Genomic DNA, 14,178 nt, shown 5'->3' with positions numbered 1-14,178 from the left:
GGTGGTGCTAAATTGTTGTTATCGATTCCATTTAGGTTTACTACATTAGTCTTAGGCAGAATGATAAGAGATTCTGATCTAGAATCTAAACATTTCTACTTTATTTAATAAAAGCAACAGTGGCCTGTCTATAACTCTTTTTTCATGCGGTGCATTTTAAAAAGCCTGTCTCTAACAAAGGTTGAATGGCTGAAATCTTTGCACAATTAAAATAGCTTACAAACCTTTCCAGTGTGCCAAGGTTTATTATTTGTTCACATATTATTTTATCTATGTTTTATCTATCTATGCAATTCAAACATGTTTAAATTCCAACTGGACCATGAATACCTCAAACTGGGAATAAACTATTTGTACTGTGACACCAATGCTCACAAATCAGTGTTCCTCAGTGGATTTCTTGAAAGTGTTCGAATTAATAGGTGGACGGAGAGTATGGTACATGTATTCTTCTGTAGATAATTTCAAAGGTGAAGTGTAGTTACCACTGATATCTTGATAACACTACTAGATGACAAAAAAACTTAAATTTTTAAGGTCTCGGAGATAACCAATGTGGGTGAACCATATGTATATATATATATATATATATATATATATATATATATATATATATATATATATATATATATATATATATATAAGGTTTGGCACAACATAATTCAATATGAGAATCACTTTATGCCCAGAGAAGAGAGGATATCTACGTTTAAAAAAAAAAAATGAACATGCCATGAGCATGTAGTAAGTAGACCGAGTCAATCTGAGCAGAACGCTGCAGTCTTTTATGCAAAAGAAGAAATATATGAAAAGTAAATAATGCTAAATAAAGTTACAAACCGAAGGAGGAACAAGACCATCCAGTTGGTCATTTCAGTGAATTTAAACAAAATCTACATTTACATGTAAGTAGTCCGACTAAAAAAACCCAATCTATGTTATCTGTCCTTGATTACACAGACTTGTGCTAACTAGGCATGCTCAATAACCTAACGGAAAATCGAATCCTGAGCTGCGGTTGCAGACAACCGGGGTCAGCATTGCTACTAAAAACTAGCTTGCTAGTGGAGGATAAGCGGGAGGATACGGCGTAAAGCAAAAATGTTATCCTCGACTTTCCGAACGGCAATTTCTCAAACGGTATGTATGAAGCGTTAAGATCATAATAATGCTTAAGATGTTTTTTTTTTTTATCCCATTCGTTATAAATAAATCGAGCTTGTCATTGGCGTGTGGAAATCGCGGCCTATAGCAGGCTATGCTACACCATTACATTCTAAACCAAGGCCAGGGCAAGGAGAATGGAAGCGACCTTCACGTCAGTAGCTAGCGAGCTATGAAACCAGTCATCCAGAAATTGCATGTCAAGCTGTCAAATTATAAAACACGTTTGCACATTGGTGGTTCAAAAAAAAAAAATCTTTGTATATCGATTATATTTGCAGTCGGGGTTTCTGGCGTTTTTCTTTGCCATGATTGAATCTACGGCAAGCGTTATCTAAGGTGAAATGCTAGATGGCTAACTATACATTAGCCGGCTACACTCATTTAGCGTGCCTTGAGTGCAAGATAACAGCTAGAAAAGTGTCTAATGAGCAGTATTCACGATTTTAATGTTATTCTTTCGCACACATGCTGTGCTGCTCATGAACCAAAAAATATGCTGTGCTGCTCATGAAAAATAAAATGTGCTGTCGTTGACATCCTAAATTCAAGACAAAAACAAAGCTGGTACAATATAATTCAGTGTAGGGTGGTTGTGTGTTTCAAATATGTGCCTGGAAACCTCTTTTTTCTGTCCCTCACATATTCATATTGCTTAATCAAATAGATTATGGTTCCAAAAAGTATTTTATCAGTCAATGATCAGATGTATTTATGGGAAGCGATTTGATGGTGTGAATCTTATTCTCCACTGAATTAGGCTAAGTGTAATGTTGCCTCGTTACATTTGCAGTTGTATTCTCCTGAGCTCACATACAGGCAGTATTTTTATTGTTCCATTTTGAGATATTGGTTTTAGTGGTGCACATTTTCTATGAATGTACCTATTTCTAACTGTCTACAGGCTAGACACATTCGGAGTCTGCATCAGTCAGCAGTCCGGAGTGGAGGCGGGGGAGCTCTGTTTGTGGTGAGTCTCAATTTTTGTCCAAATGGTGATTTTGGAACACGAACAACTCTTGGTACACCAGTAGCATCTGACGTAAATACGAGATCCGTAGTGATTTAAATGAAACGATTAAGTTATAAGTTAGTCATTGAACAAGCTTCAGTTTTTGATCCATGTTTCAGAGAACACATTACAATCCATCCATCCAATATCTTTTTGATTCTGTAGGCATGATACACTATGCCAAAGGGATGAGTCTGATTAATGATTTCAAGTGATTAATTCAATAGCACTTTTCTGTTTAATATTTACCAATGTAAACATTTATTGTAGCAGTAATTAGCATGCAGAAAGCATATCAGTAGTTCAACTTCTGCTGTGAATTTGGCATTCTCTGTTCTTTTGGATAAATAATTTGTGTATGCACATGTGTGTGATACATAATACAGTTTCAGCATTTGACCATATATGGTCCAATCCAGATAACTGGACACAAAGGGCCTAAGCAAGGCAGGATGTTTGGGATTTCTTCGCATTTTGTGTAAACAAAGCCAGAGAGATGCTAACATGCGAACAAAGTCATTCCAAGGCATTGGAGCCCAGTCAGTATTCATTATCTCACCGTGTGGAAAATTGAGAGTGAAGTCATAGATTATTTTAGGAGGATAGGTTGTGTGCAGCCATGATTATGAAATGCATATACCGTAATGTTACAATTTTTGTACAAACCCCACAAATTATTGTTGCTTGGCTTAAATAAATAATTTAAATACACTGCCTGAATTACCACAGCATCATTTTATATACAATATGTGTACTTTTGAGCTGTGTATGTAGGAGTGCACAATCATAGAAGCTCATCAGAGTCCAAAATCAGCTTGATAAAAGGCAAAATTAAGAAAGGCTTTTGACTATCGCATGAATGCATTGTTAGCTTTTATCATATTTTTATGATTGATGTCTTTGATCCATTACTGTATGAGTGGAGCCACTCTGATGATGTTTTACATGTCCCTAAGCATGTTGGGTTATTTGCATATAAAATTGAACAAAAAGGTTTTTTACCTGCAAAAGCATTTATTTAATAAAATGTTTTTAAATGCCTATATATTAAAATAAATGTAGCTATTTTTTGTCATGGTCTTTATCTCAGGACTAGTAGGAAGCCAGAGTGCTATGTACAGATGCTGAGCTAACTGAAATGTGCATTAGTTGAGTCAATGGGAACACTGGAGCTATATTCTTCTGGCTGTGCCTTGGGGAAGCAGTGCTAAAAACGGTAGCATCCCTCATTCCCTCACTCAACAACCTGTTTACTCAGTGGCTTGTTTACTGAAAGTGTTACTGGTGTTGTCACTGCTGGAAAGCGGTGCTTTAGCTGTACTTCCAAGCTGGAAATAACAGGAAACCTTCTTTTCTCTTTCTGGAAAGGAAGTAGGACATCCAAATCCAGTGTGCTGGTGAGGGTGAGATTCTGAGTAGTGACGAGTCAATGCATATCAGTTCCAGTTGGCTTTGGCAGTTTACGTTGCATAATATAGTGAATATCAATGTAAGTGCCTGGAAGCCATTTCTTTTCATCCGTCACTCACATAACCTTCAACGTTAGCCAATATGTTAATAAAAGAACATTACTCTCATGTGAAATCAGAATAAGCTTGGACACCTGGTGTGGTGGTGCATTGCGAATACACCTGACCTTCAGGTTTACCATGACCTTCAGATCTGGCACTGATTTCCTTCACATTTTACACTTTGTGTAATGATGAAATGATTAAATTCCTGTTTAACTTAAAAGAAACCATGCTTTTGGCACCCATGATACATTATATAAACTGCTACTAAATATGTCTAATGCACATATTGGCTAGAATGCCTGGGAGGGTACTAGCCATCTCTGACCTTGAATGGAGTGACCTGTATAGGTGTATGCCATGAGCATCTTAACCAAACTGTTGAACAGAAATGTGTATCCATGCCTTGTTGAAGTTTTCTTTGCTCATAAACATAACATTCCCTCTTGTTTCAGCACAGAGACACTACAGATAACAACCCCGATACCCCTTTTGAATTCACTCCAGAGAATCTTGAGGTATGTAGAACCCAGCTCAGTAGAGCACTGAAAACCTTTGTAGAAACAACAGTAGAAGTAAAGAAATAAAGTGCTCGTCAGCACCTGCAACTGTTTAAGCTCAAGCTCAGTCACAGTTTGGATTATATCCTAAACCTGACTTGAAAGGGATGTCTGGTGAGTTCACACGTGATTGCTTTAAAATTTTCAGATTGTGTCATTCCTTGCATTGAGGACATTGTGAATTAGTCTGGTCAGATGCTGTTTGTCTTAGTTGTTCTTAACATCACATCTCCAGGTGTGCTGATGGAAATAAAAGTCCTGTGTTTTTTTCCATGCATAACAATCCCTCTCTGTGCCACAGAGAATTGAGGCGATCATTAAGAACTACCCAGAGGGACACAAACAAGCTGCTACCATTCCTGTCTTAGATCTAGCCCAGAGGCAGCACGGATGGCTTCCCATCTCCGCCATGAACAAGGTACAGTCTACATACAGGGATCTCTGACCTACAAAGCAGTTCAGTGATATGTCTCTTAGGTGGTTTTCACGCCTAGGAGGAAGGGTGCCTTCGATACCTTCTGGCAGCTGCTCATCTTTCTTGAACGCTGTAGCAATAAGCAGTACATGTTGTTTACTGTTCGCAGTTCGAGCAATCACTCGTATTGTGCAGTTTCTTCAAATGTTTGTAAATGGTAACAATACCAAAGCAGATTTGCAAATAATAAAAGCACAGCAGGTAATTGATGCTTCACAGTTATCCCTGGACTGGAATCAGAAATGACTCTCTTGTCGTGAGATTACCCTGTCAAATTTCCGTGTAATAAATGAATGGCCTGCATGACTGCATAGCTTTTGTTTACAAATTTTTAGTTAACTTGAAACTTGGTTAGTTGTAGATTGTATCACCTGTTTTAGGCTGCTTTATTTTGTTGGCTGGGCTTTAGTTATGAAACATTTAATAACGTTGTTATAGTTGCACAATACACTCACAATCCAGTTTTAATGAGTGTAGAGACCCTGAAGCGTCCCAGAGGCATCTCATATTGGCCTATTTGGTTAATGTGGAAGCGTTTTCTGAGGGGTGTGGCATGTGGAGTGCTTGTACAGTATCAGACTACCACACTTCCAGGAAAAGTCAGCACGTATTAGTTTTGGAAGAATGCTGTGCTTCTTTCCACCCTGGCCGCTGCCAAGCACTGCCTCCACAGCATTATAAGATGCACATCTGGTGTGCTCAACATAGGAGTTTCAGCAGACTAAAAGTATTCTGTCACTTAAGCCAGGTTGTATCCTCGTTGCTGACTTGCGGCGTCCTCTGCACGATCAGTATGCTCTTTGTAATGAGGGCTCATTGGTGAACATAGTTCTGCTGTCAGATCAATGTTAATAAGAGTGAGTTCCACACAATACACACCTTGCTGCTCACAAGATTAAGATGGTCACAGATGTTTGTTCTGTCAAAAAGGGAGTAATAGGAAAGGGTAATACGTATTAAATATGTCCACTGTATTAGCATTTTGGGGGGTTTGGGGAGTGGTGCCTGATCGACCTGCAATGAGATTCCGTCAGCCCGGCTGACTAGAACCCTTCCATCATCGAGCAGTGCTAGACCCAATTGTCATTCGTTAGCTACAGTCGCACCTGGCACAGTCTGGATTCTGTACCCAAGCTGTGGCCCATTAAGGCGCAAGAACAGTGCCTTAACAGGATGAGCCACCCAGCAGCTCATCTTTCACATTTTTGAAATTTTTGTTGATATACCCACATTTAGTTGTACCTATGCGTTACTCTGAGCAGGCAGTTCTCAACTACAATGACAGCACCCAGGGTGCCAGGTATGCATGCGAGTTGAATTTGGTTTCCAAAGCCATAAGAGAATACTCTCATTGCAGGTAGCGGAGGTGCTGGAGGTGCCTCCTATGAGAGTGTATGAAGTAGCCACCTTCTACACAATGTTCATGCGCAAACCCATGGGGAAATACCACATTCAGATCTGCACAACAACACCCTGCATGCTGTGCGACTCCGACAGTATCCTAGAGGCCATCCAGAAGAAACTCGGTAAGATTCCAGCTTGGTTCATGGTCACATTTAGCTTTGTTCACTAAATTTGAGACAATCAAAGTTGTGTTTAAAGGAGTAACATGGTGGTTGAACGTGACACTTCCCAGTTTTCTTTAGGCAACAACAAAACAAATGTGCATAATTTTTTTATTATTCAGTCTTTTCAATGTACTTTAAAACTGATTTTTCTAAGCCTAAATTTCCCACTATAAAAGTTCACCCAAACCCATGATACGCGCTCTTTTTGGAAGACTTTTCACAAGCTAGCTTGCTTAGTAGTATATCAAGTATCGATAGATAGCTAAGGTAAGGACGCTGACATATATCCAATTATAATTTTTGCTATCTAGCTAGCCAAGTTAAGATAAAAGCACAACTATAACGTCCTCATAAAAGCAAACTAGCTAGCTAACGTTATCGATAACATTGCCTTATGAAAGCAAACTACCTAGCTAGCTAACGTTAGCTAGCTAGCTAAATGAATATAACCATAAATAATCCAATAGTCCTCAAAAGGCCCTCTAATTTAAGTGAACCTAACGTTAGTCAAATATTTGCATTGTCTTGCCTGTAAGCCAGCGGCGCAAACTATGGGTCTCAAGTTATCCATGGGTTTACGGGGCGTGGAAAGGGGAGTGGTTACTGTGTTTGTGACGCACCAAGTTGACAACTTTCTCAACCGGTTGAAAATAGGATGATAAATTTAAAACGCATATTTCTCCAAAAATACAGAACGGACATATTTAATACTTTACTCATTGTGTTTCTTCAATGCCTCTTGTGCAAATAGCACATAAAACCGAGAAAGTGTGAAAATCACCATGGTACTCCTTTAAGAATAATTGCATTGGAAGTGATACCCACTGATGTCCACTGTGAAGCGTCTAATGGTTCAATAAATTGGACTCTGAAAAATAACATTTATTGCACACTGCTATAAAAGTCATTTTAATTGCTCCTGCTCTAATTAATATCCTGAATATCACACCTCAATCATTAGTATGAAATATGACTGTTAAATAAAGGGGTGGCTTACCATACATCTTAATACCATTAGATTTTTTTTCCAGGTTTAGTAGCAAGGACATCTTTCATTGTTTTAGTGTTGTGTTGTCTGGGTAAACTTTATCATGGCATTTCTGTAATGTTTTGCGTGCCCTAAATATTTTCTTTCGACTCATTGAAGGAACTTTAAGAACTGTGAATACTGTTATGGCCCCAGTTGTAAGTTTTGTTTACATGTGTCGGGGTTGGGCGTGTTTAGTTCTTCTGGTTTGTCATCTGATTAGCTTTTTTCGTTTCAGGTTACTCTGTTTGGAAAATTCCATTGTTTGCCACTTCCCAGTGGAGACTAGTTTTTCAAACTCGTGCTTGGTGTGTTGTGTATAGCGATTGCTTCGTTTGACCATCATTTTAGTTTGATTCCAATTCCCGTCTAGCCCTTCTGATTTGTGTGCTGATTAGATCACGTGTTTGACCACTCACTCACTCCCTTCGACTCCGATTCTTGCCTTAGCCCTTCTACTTTGTTTGCCCTGTGATTTTGACCCTTCGCTCGTTGTATTCCATTCCGACTCTCGCTTAGCCCCCCTGCTTTGTGCTGATTGGATTCTGTGTTTGACCATTTGCTCGTTCTTCACCTCGACTTGTTTTTCCCTCTGCTCACCATGTAGTGACTCCAGGTAGTCGGTATGTTCCCAGCTGGACTTTCAATCCTTCCATCGGAACACAACTTGGTTATTTTGCTTTGTTTTTTTTCCTTTATTATTTTTGAAGGTACTCTAGTTGGAGTTTTAATTGTCCGTTGGGGGTATGCTATTCGGACTTCTGACTATCGACTAGCCTAATTGTCTGACGCTCAGCGCTCAGCGTTCAAAGCCGCCCTGTGCCCAGTACCCTTCGAAGACTAGCCTGTTATCAGTTAGATTTGGATAGGCAGTTAGGGACCAGAGTTACTGGTCGGTTTGCAGTAGTATTTCCCTTACCCATTCCCCACTCATTTCCCTTTACCTACATCCTGTCTGACCCTAGACCAGGTCGTAACAATACGTTATTTTGACTTGACCAGTTCAGCTTTCTCGTTGTCTCCTCTAAACCCAAGTACATGTACAGAAATGTGCACAGGGGACAGGTAAAATAAACAGAGTACAGGGCAGCTGAGGTAAGAAACCAGAAATGCACAAAAGTGCTGCTGGAAAAGAAAAAATACTACTCATTTGTACTGGTCATAAAGTTACTTGATATAGGTAGTGGTTTTGTCCCTGGGCATATTAATTGGATGGAATTGAAATATACATTTTGTGCAGATTATTTTATGGTGTGTCTTCTGTAGCTAAGATGAATCAAGGATTGAAAAATGTAACCAATAGGTCTAGTTTTTTAAAGCACTAATGTAGCAGAAGCGTGCATGTAAAGAGCAAACTAAATTTATTTTCATCTCATAAAAGGAAATGGCGCAACTTGTAAATCATCTAAATTCATGAGACACTTTTATTGTTAGCACACTTACAATAAACTGTATTTTTTGCATACAGGCATTAACGTTGGTGAAACTACACCCGACAAACTGTTCACACTATCGGAGGTGGAATGCCTTGGAGCGTGTGTCAATGCACCAATGGTCCAGATCAATGATAACTATTATGTGAGTAACTCAACATCTTGGAACCACTTCATTCTTTGGAGACAGCATCATCTCAACAGGACTGACATATAGGCACATTGGTGGAAAGTCTAATGTTTTGCACTTATCTCTCCAGTGAAGAATTCAGATGTCCCAATGGAGCATTCATATATACTGCTTGTACAATGTCATTGTGACAAGAAGTGTCTATAATTGCTTCGTAATTTTTAAATACTGTATTTGGAGATGAACAATTCAACTTCCAAGTTTAATCATTACAAAGTACATTAAATAAAATTGTGGCTAGAAAACCTTGGTTAACGATTGGACTGATTAACAGATGAAATAGGTGCATAATGTAAAGAGTTCTCTTAAAGCTTAAGAGGTCTACTTGCGTAGTCATGTAACACTGGTGGGAAAAAGCCAAATAAAGCTCCCATTTTCAGGCTGCATGAAGTTTGACATCGCTCTACACATGAACAGGAAGTTGAAATCTGTCTTCCTCATTTCAGGAAGACCTTCTTCCTCAGGACATTGATCAGATCCTCGATGAGCTGAAAGCTGGGAGAATGCCACTACCTGGCCCCAGGTATGCGAAATACCAAAGCATTGCTTTTGTGAACACGGCCTTGTGCCACACTAAAAGTTACTGCACAAGCCTTGCTCGTTCTTTGAGGAATTAGGCCATTCCTATTAAAAGAAAAAAAAACTGCTCATTCCCAACTGAAGAATAACTTGAGCTCGGTAAACCAATCCTCACCCAATTTGGAAATTCAAAGTGCAGATTAAGTTGACTGTACTTCGTCTAGGGCTGAGCAGCGAGGATGCATGTCTCATTAACAGTACCTTGTAAATATACAGCACATATTAGGCCAGTTTTGCAGACACAGATTAAGCCTAGTCCTACATTAAATTCTGTTTTGACGGAAGATTCTCCATACAAAATTCAGTTTGGTCCAGGACTAAATGTAATCTGTCTGTGAAACCGGCCCATCATCTCACTTGTTACATCAAAATATGTGTACATCATTGGAACTAGGAAAATGATATAAACTAACATCACCTTTTATTGTTCTTTTTTGTTTTCTCTGTAGAAATGGGCGTTTCTCTTGTGAACCAGCCGGTGGGTTGACCTCTTTGACAGAGCCCCCCCCTGGACCTGGATTCGGAGTGAGACCTGATCTGTAGTGACGTCGTTCCAAAAATGTAATCGTCATGTACTTCACGGGTGTACTCCTCCTCCTCAAAGATTAGTTTGAGTACAATGTAAATAAAATGTATTTGGTTATCTGATTTTTGAGTCTTTTCTCAGTTTGTCTTTTATTGCAATGATGCCTCTGAATTAAGAGCATAATTTTAGGCCAAAGATAAAACATATCCTCCCAATAGGTTTTACTCTTATATAATTCATATTTGGAATTCATCGCATAAATGGTTTTGTAGTTTGGTTAATGCACAACCTCTCAAAGTGAGGAATGTTCATGATAGATTAAAGATATAAAAGCATTAAGTAACAATAAAAATTAAACATCCTCATTACAAGTAAGGCCACTGTATGTGGAACACTGTGCTTTGCTGATCTGAAATGCATAAGAAGCCTATCCTCCCCTTGAGAGACATCGGTCAGTCACCATGACATGTCAGTCTCCCATTGATTTGTCTGACATTTTAAACACTTTTGTTCCTGCAGCAGTCTCCTTTTGAAAAATTGGCATATACAACTTTACATATTTACTTTCAAATAGCAAAATTTCTAATGTAGATAAGCATTTGCAATTTAGTATTGTATTTTCAATTCAAACATGCACAAACTACATTGTTTTACATATCAGTTTATTTAGAATAATTTGGTTCACAGTCTACTTAATTATTCAGTAAAGAATCCTGGTTACAGTTTAGGAATGAACCTGAAAGGTTTTACTTTATGAGTAAATACTGAACAACTTGTGTCTACAACATCATGATGTGCAGATCAAGGGTCATAACGAACAATACACGATGACCATAAATGTGGAATACCGGTAGTCTGGTTTCATTTGAAGTCCTTTTGTACTATTGCAACTTTTACTGACTTCCAATCACTTACTGCTGATGCATCAAATGTAGCATTTAGCATAAACACTATGTTGTATGCAAGTCTATATATCTGAAAGCACATATAGGCAAAATTTTAGACATTTTTCCATAGCCAACTCCTGGAGTTTACATATAAAAGGAATGTCAACTATAGTGCAGAAATTGGCTAAATTTTACACATATACACTGAGCTCCATAATGTTTGGGACAAACTTTTTTGTTTTCTTGATTTGGATCTGTTCCACAGTTTTAAATGTGTAATCAAACAATTCATATGTGGTTAAAGTGCAGATTCTCAGCTTTTTTTTTTTTTTTAATAAAGAGCATTACCAGAGATGCTAAACACCCAGTGGTGTCTATGGGGCACAGACTTCAAGAAGTCACTGCACACAGAGTATATGCAACAAAGCACTAAACATGATTACTTTTATTTACATAACATTAATATGTCCCAAACATTATGGTGGCCTGAGGGGGCTGTGTATAAAAAGTGCAGTCATTCTACATTGTGAAACCAAAATGTATTGGTTTTTTTTTTTACTTTAATAAAAGGTGTGAATCTTCACTTTAACCACGTGTGAATTGTTTGATGACAAATCTAAAATTGTGGAATACAGAGCCAAATCAAGAAAAAAATAGGCCTTTGTCCCAAACGTTATGGGGAGCACTGTTGTTTGTTGATTTATACTCCAAGAGGGTAAAAATAAATCAACAACCTAGTATTGTTCAAAAGCGCCTGCGTTGGAAACATAATTACCTTGCACACACAGCTGCTGTTCAAGTTCTGGTGAACCACCTGGAAACATTTTACGGGATCTTGACACCCACGTTTTTCATTGCTGTCATTTCCATTCTATCCCACAAGTAGCTGTCTAGCCATTTCCCATCCCCCATACTGATTTCCTGCCGTCTGTGATTCAGGTTTAGCAACAAAACAGTCACAACCACGCATGCGCACTATCTTCACCACAATCCGAAAAATTACTGCGCCACACGCTGCACGAGCACAACAAAGCATCAAGTGACTGCCTCGCTGGCAATTAGATGGACCCCAAGCCTCTTTCGAGCACGGCATCACAGATTACCAGAAATCGGTTTTCAAAATAGCTACCATCGTTCCTTCACAGCCCCTTATTTCACTGTTCTTCGTTCTGAGCCCCGCTTCCTCCATCGAGAATATTCTAGTCACACTGCAGAAAACAAGTGGAAAAGATGACGTCAAGGAGCATGCGTCACCTCACCCTGTCATCTTCGGCGTCATAACTGCCATGCTTGTAGGCGAAATGTAAATGTATTGCTTACAATAAAATCCCCTGCAAAAAGTTCACAACTGTTAATAACAGCGTTATCTACTATGACAATTCAAGACAATCTTTTAGTAACAAGGCAATCTGGTAATTAAAATCATCCATTTAACCGGAGGTGCTGCACATACATACCTCAATGGACGTTGACCTGCCGAGACTGTATGAAACGTGCGGTTAATTTGATCACATGATCACATTTCCGCCAATGAGCACAAGGCTTGCATTTGTCTGCGCTGTCTTGCTCGAAACGACGACAGGACAGGATAATGTGTTTTCAAACCAGTGACAAGCTAGAGGGGTGTGTTGCTCGTGCTTGTCTTTTTAATACTCAGATTAAAACGCACTAACGTGAATGAATAAATAAGCGGGATATTAAGCGCACTATTAAGGTAAGTTATTTTTGACTGAGCATCGTAAGATCAAATGGACATGCTAGCTAGCTAATAACTAACGCAGGAGCTAAATATATATCGTAGCTGCTAGCGCTAGTACTAATGCAGCTTGCATACAATTATATGTATGTAATGCTACTATCTAGTAAACGTCAGGGTTAAATTTAGCAGAGCCTTGAGTCTGGGACTGCGAGGACTGAAAGTGAGGTTTGTATTGTTCGCTATCCATTTTGTTAGAATGCTGGCTATTTAGCTAGTTCTGTGTGGATGGTAAAGTTATGAAATCGTCTTTACCGCCATAATTCTGGTACAGGCGTAGAACAGCAACGTCCACTGTTGCTGACTGCGTGTCGAGTGACAGCCACGCGTAACTCACATTGAGGTAGCGAGGAGAGTAGGGAACGTTACATTGGAAACTATGTACGCAGTCGAAGTAGCTTGCCTTCATGGCTAAGGAAGGTACAGAATTGGGTAGTAAGCACACACTATGCTGATTATCTAACGGTTTACTCGCTGGCTGGCTACTGCATGAAATATTAGAATAATAATGACAGATAATTTTTGATATTGTTAGTCTTGATAAGTGCAGTCATTCCGTTTCTTAGTTGCTGCCAACACTGTTTTCTTGCAGCACGAGCTCTACCGACTGTAGTTAGCTACTTCGCAAGATAACGTTAAGCTGTCTTGGTGGCAAATTTAGAAGATACGCAGTAGCTGGGTAGCCATGTGCCTTAGGTTGCATTAAATAATGACCTACGTAACGCATTAAGTGTTTTGCGCTCTGAATTCTGCTAACTAGTTCGCTTGCTGCCTTCCTAAAAACAAACGAGGTCGCTCACAGATCTGACGTTACACGCATTTCTTTAGGATTCCTCCAGTTCAGTTGACAATTTGCATTGCGATTTAAGTACCCATAGGGAGCTAAATCATTTATACATTTTAGACGAGATATTTAGAGGTTTCGTTTTCAACTACCTAATCTAAGTTAGTTAACATTAGCTGGTGAAAGGAACAATGCATGAAAATGAAACTTAACATTACTGGCTCCAGTGTAGGTGCGTAACGATCACTGAATATCGTTGGCTACGTGTCCTTTTTCATTAAGATTTTCTGTTTTGTTAAAATGTGATTTGTCATATTGGCACTTGCATTTTCAGTGTCATCTCTGTCTTTAAAAATATTTATACACGTGGCATAGGGAATGTTAAATAATTGTTATCTACACAATCATATCACCTGAAACATGTTAAAATTGAATGTAACGTCCAGCATGATGTTTTTTGTGTTTAAAACACACCGAATCCTGAAAGTTGTAACGTGTTTGGTCCATCTTTTACATTTTTTGATTGTTGTAGGATTAGGTGTGGTTGAGCTTAGCATATGCGCTTGCATGGCCAGGTTTGGGATCATTCAGAAATGATTCATAAATGCAGTCGTATGCTTCTTATTTTTAATGCAGGATTGTTTACGATTCTGAGAGTGTTGACTGAAACTAGTCTGCTACTATGCTAGTTTTGTTTTAATACAGA

The 14,178-nt window shown here is 38.8% G+C and overlaps 2 protein-coding genes across 6 annotated transcripts in view; both read left to right on the top strand.

Moving 5' to 3' along the window:
• Positions 1-978: 978 nt before the first annotated feature.
• ndufv2 (NADH:ubiquinone oxidoreductase core subunit V2) lies at positions 979-10,167 on the top strand. 2 transcript variants are annotated; one of them, XM_064331162.1, is made up of 8 exons: positions 979-1,140; positions 2,069-2,134; positions 4,143-4,205; positions 4,549-4,665; positions 6,080-6,248; positions 8,786-8,895; positions 9,387-9,463; positions 9,969-10,167. In XM_064331162.1, the coding sequence occupies exons 1-8, from the start codon at positions 1,102-1,104 to the stop codon at positions 10,060-10,062; spliced, it is 735 nt and encodes a 244-aa protein (XP_064187232.1). In that variant the 5' UTR covers positions 979-1,101; the 3' UTR covers positions 10,063-10,167. The 2 variants fall into 2 exon arrangements, with proteins under 2 accessions (XP_064187232.1, XP_064187233.1); XM_064331163.1 differs by lacking the exons at positions 979-1,140; positions 2,069-2,134 and adding an exon at positions 3,545-3,665.
• Positions 10,168-12,481: 2,314 nt separating this feature from the next.
• Positions 12,482-14,178, top strand: part of LOC135252726 (ankyrin repeat domain-containing protein 12-like) — a 30,098-nt gene continuing 28,401 nt past the window's right edge. For 3 of the 4 annotated variants that reach the window (XR_010329465.1, XM_064331160.1, XM_064331159.1), the window contains exon 1: positions 12,482-12,646. The gene's annotated coding sequence lies outside the window, so the exon portion shown is untranslated. The remainder of the gene's footprint in view (positions 12,647-14,178) is intronic. The other variant, XM_064331161.1, reaches the window with a different exon arrangement.

This window comes from Anguilla rostrata, chromosome 4, assembly GCF_018555375.3.
Source record: "Anguilla rostrata isolate EN2019 chromosome 4, ASM1855537v3, whole genome shotgun sequence".
NCBI classification, from domain to species: domain Eukaryota; kingdom Metazoa; phylum Chordata; class Actinopteri; order Anguilliformes; family Anguillidae; genus Anguilla; species Anguilla rostrata.
The sequence above is the reverse complement of the archived record's forward strand: the minus strand, read 5'-3'. Positions and strand labels throughout refer to the sequence as shown.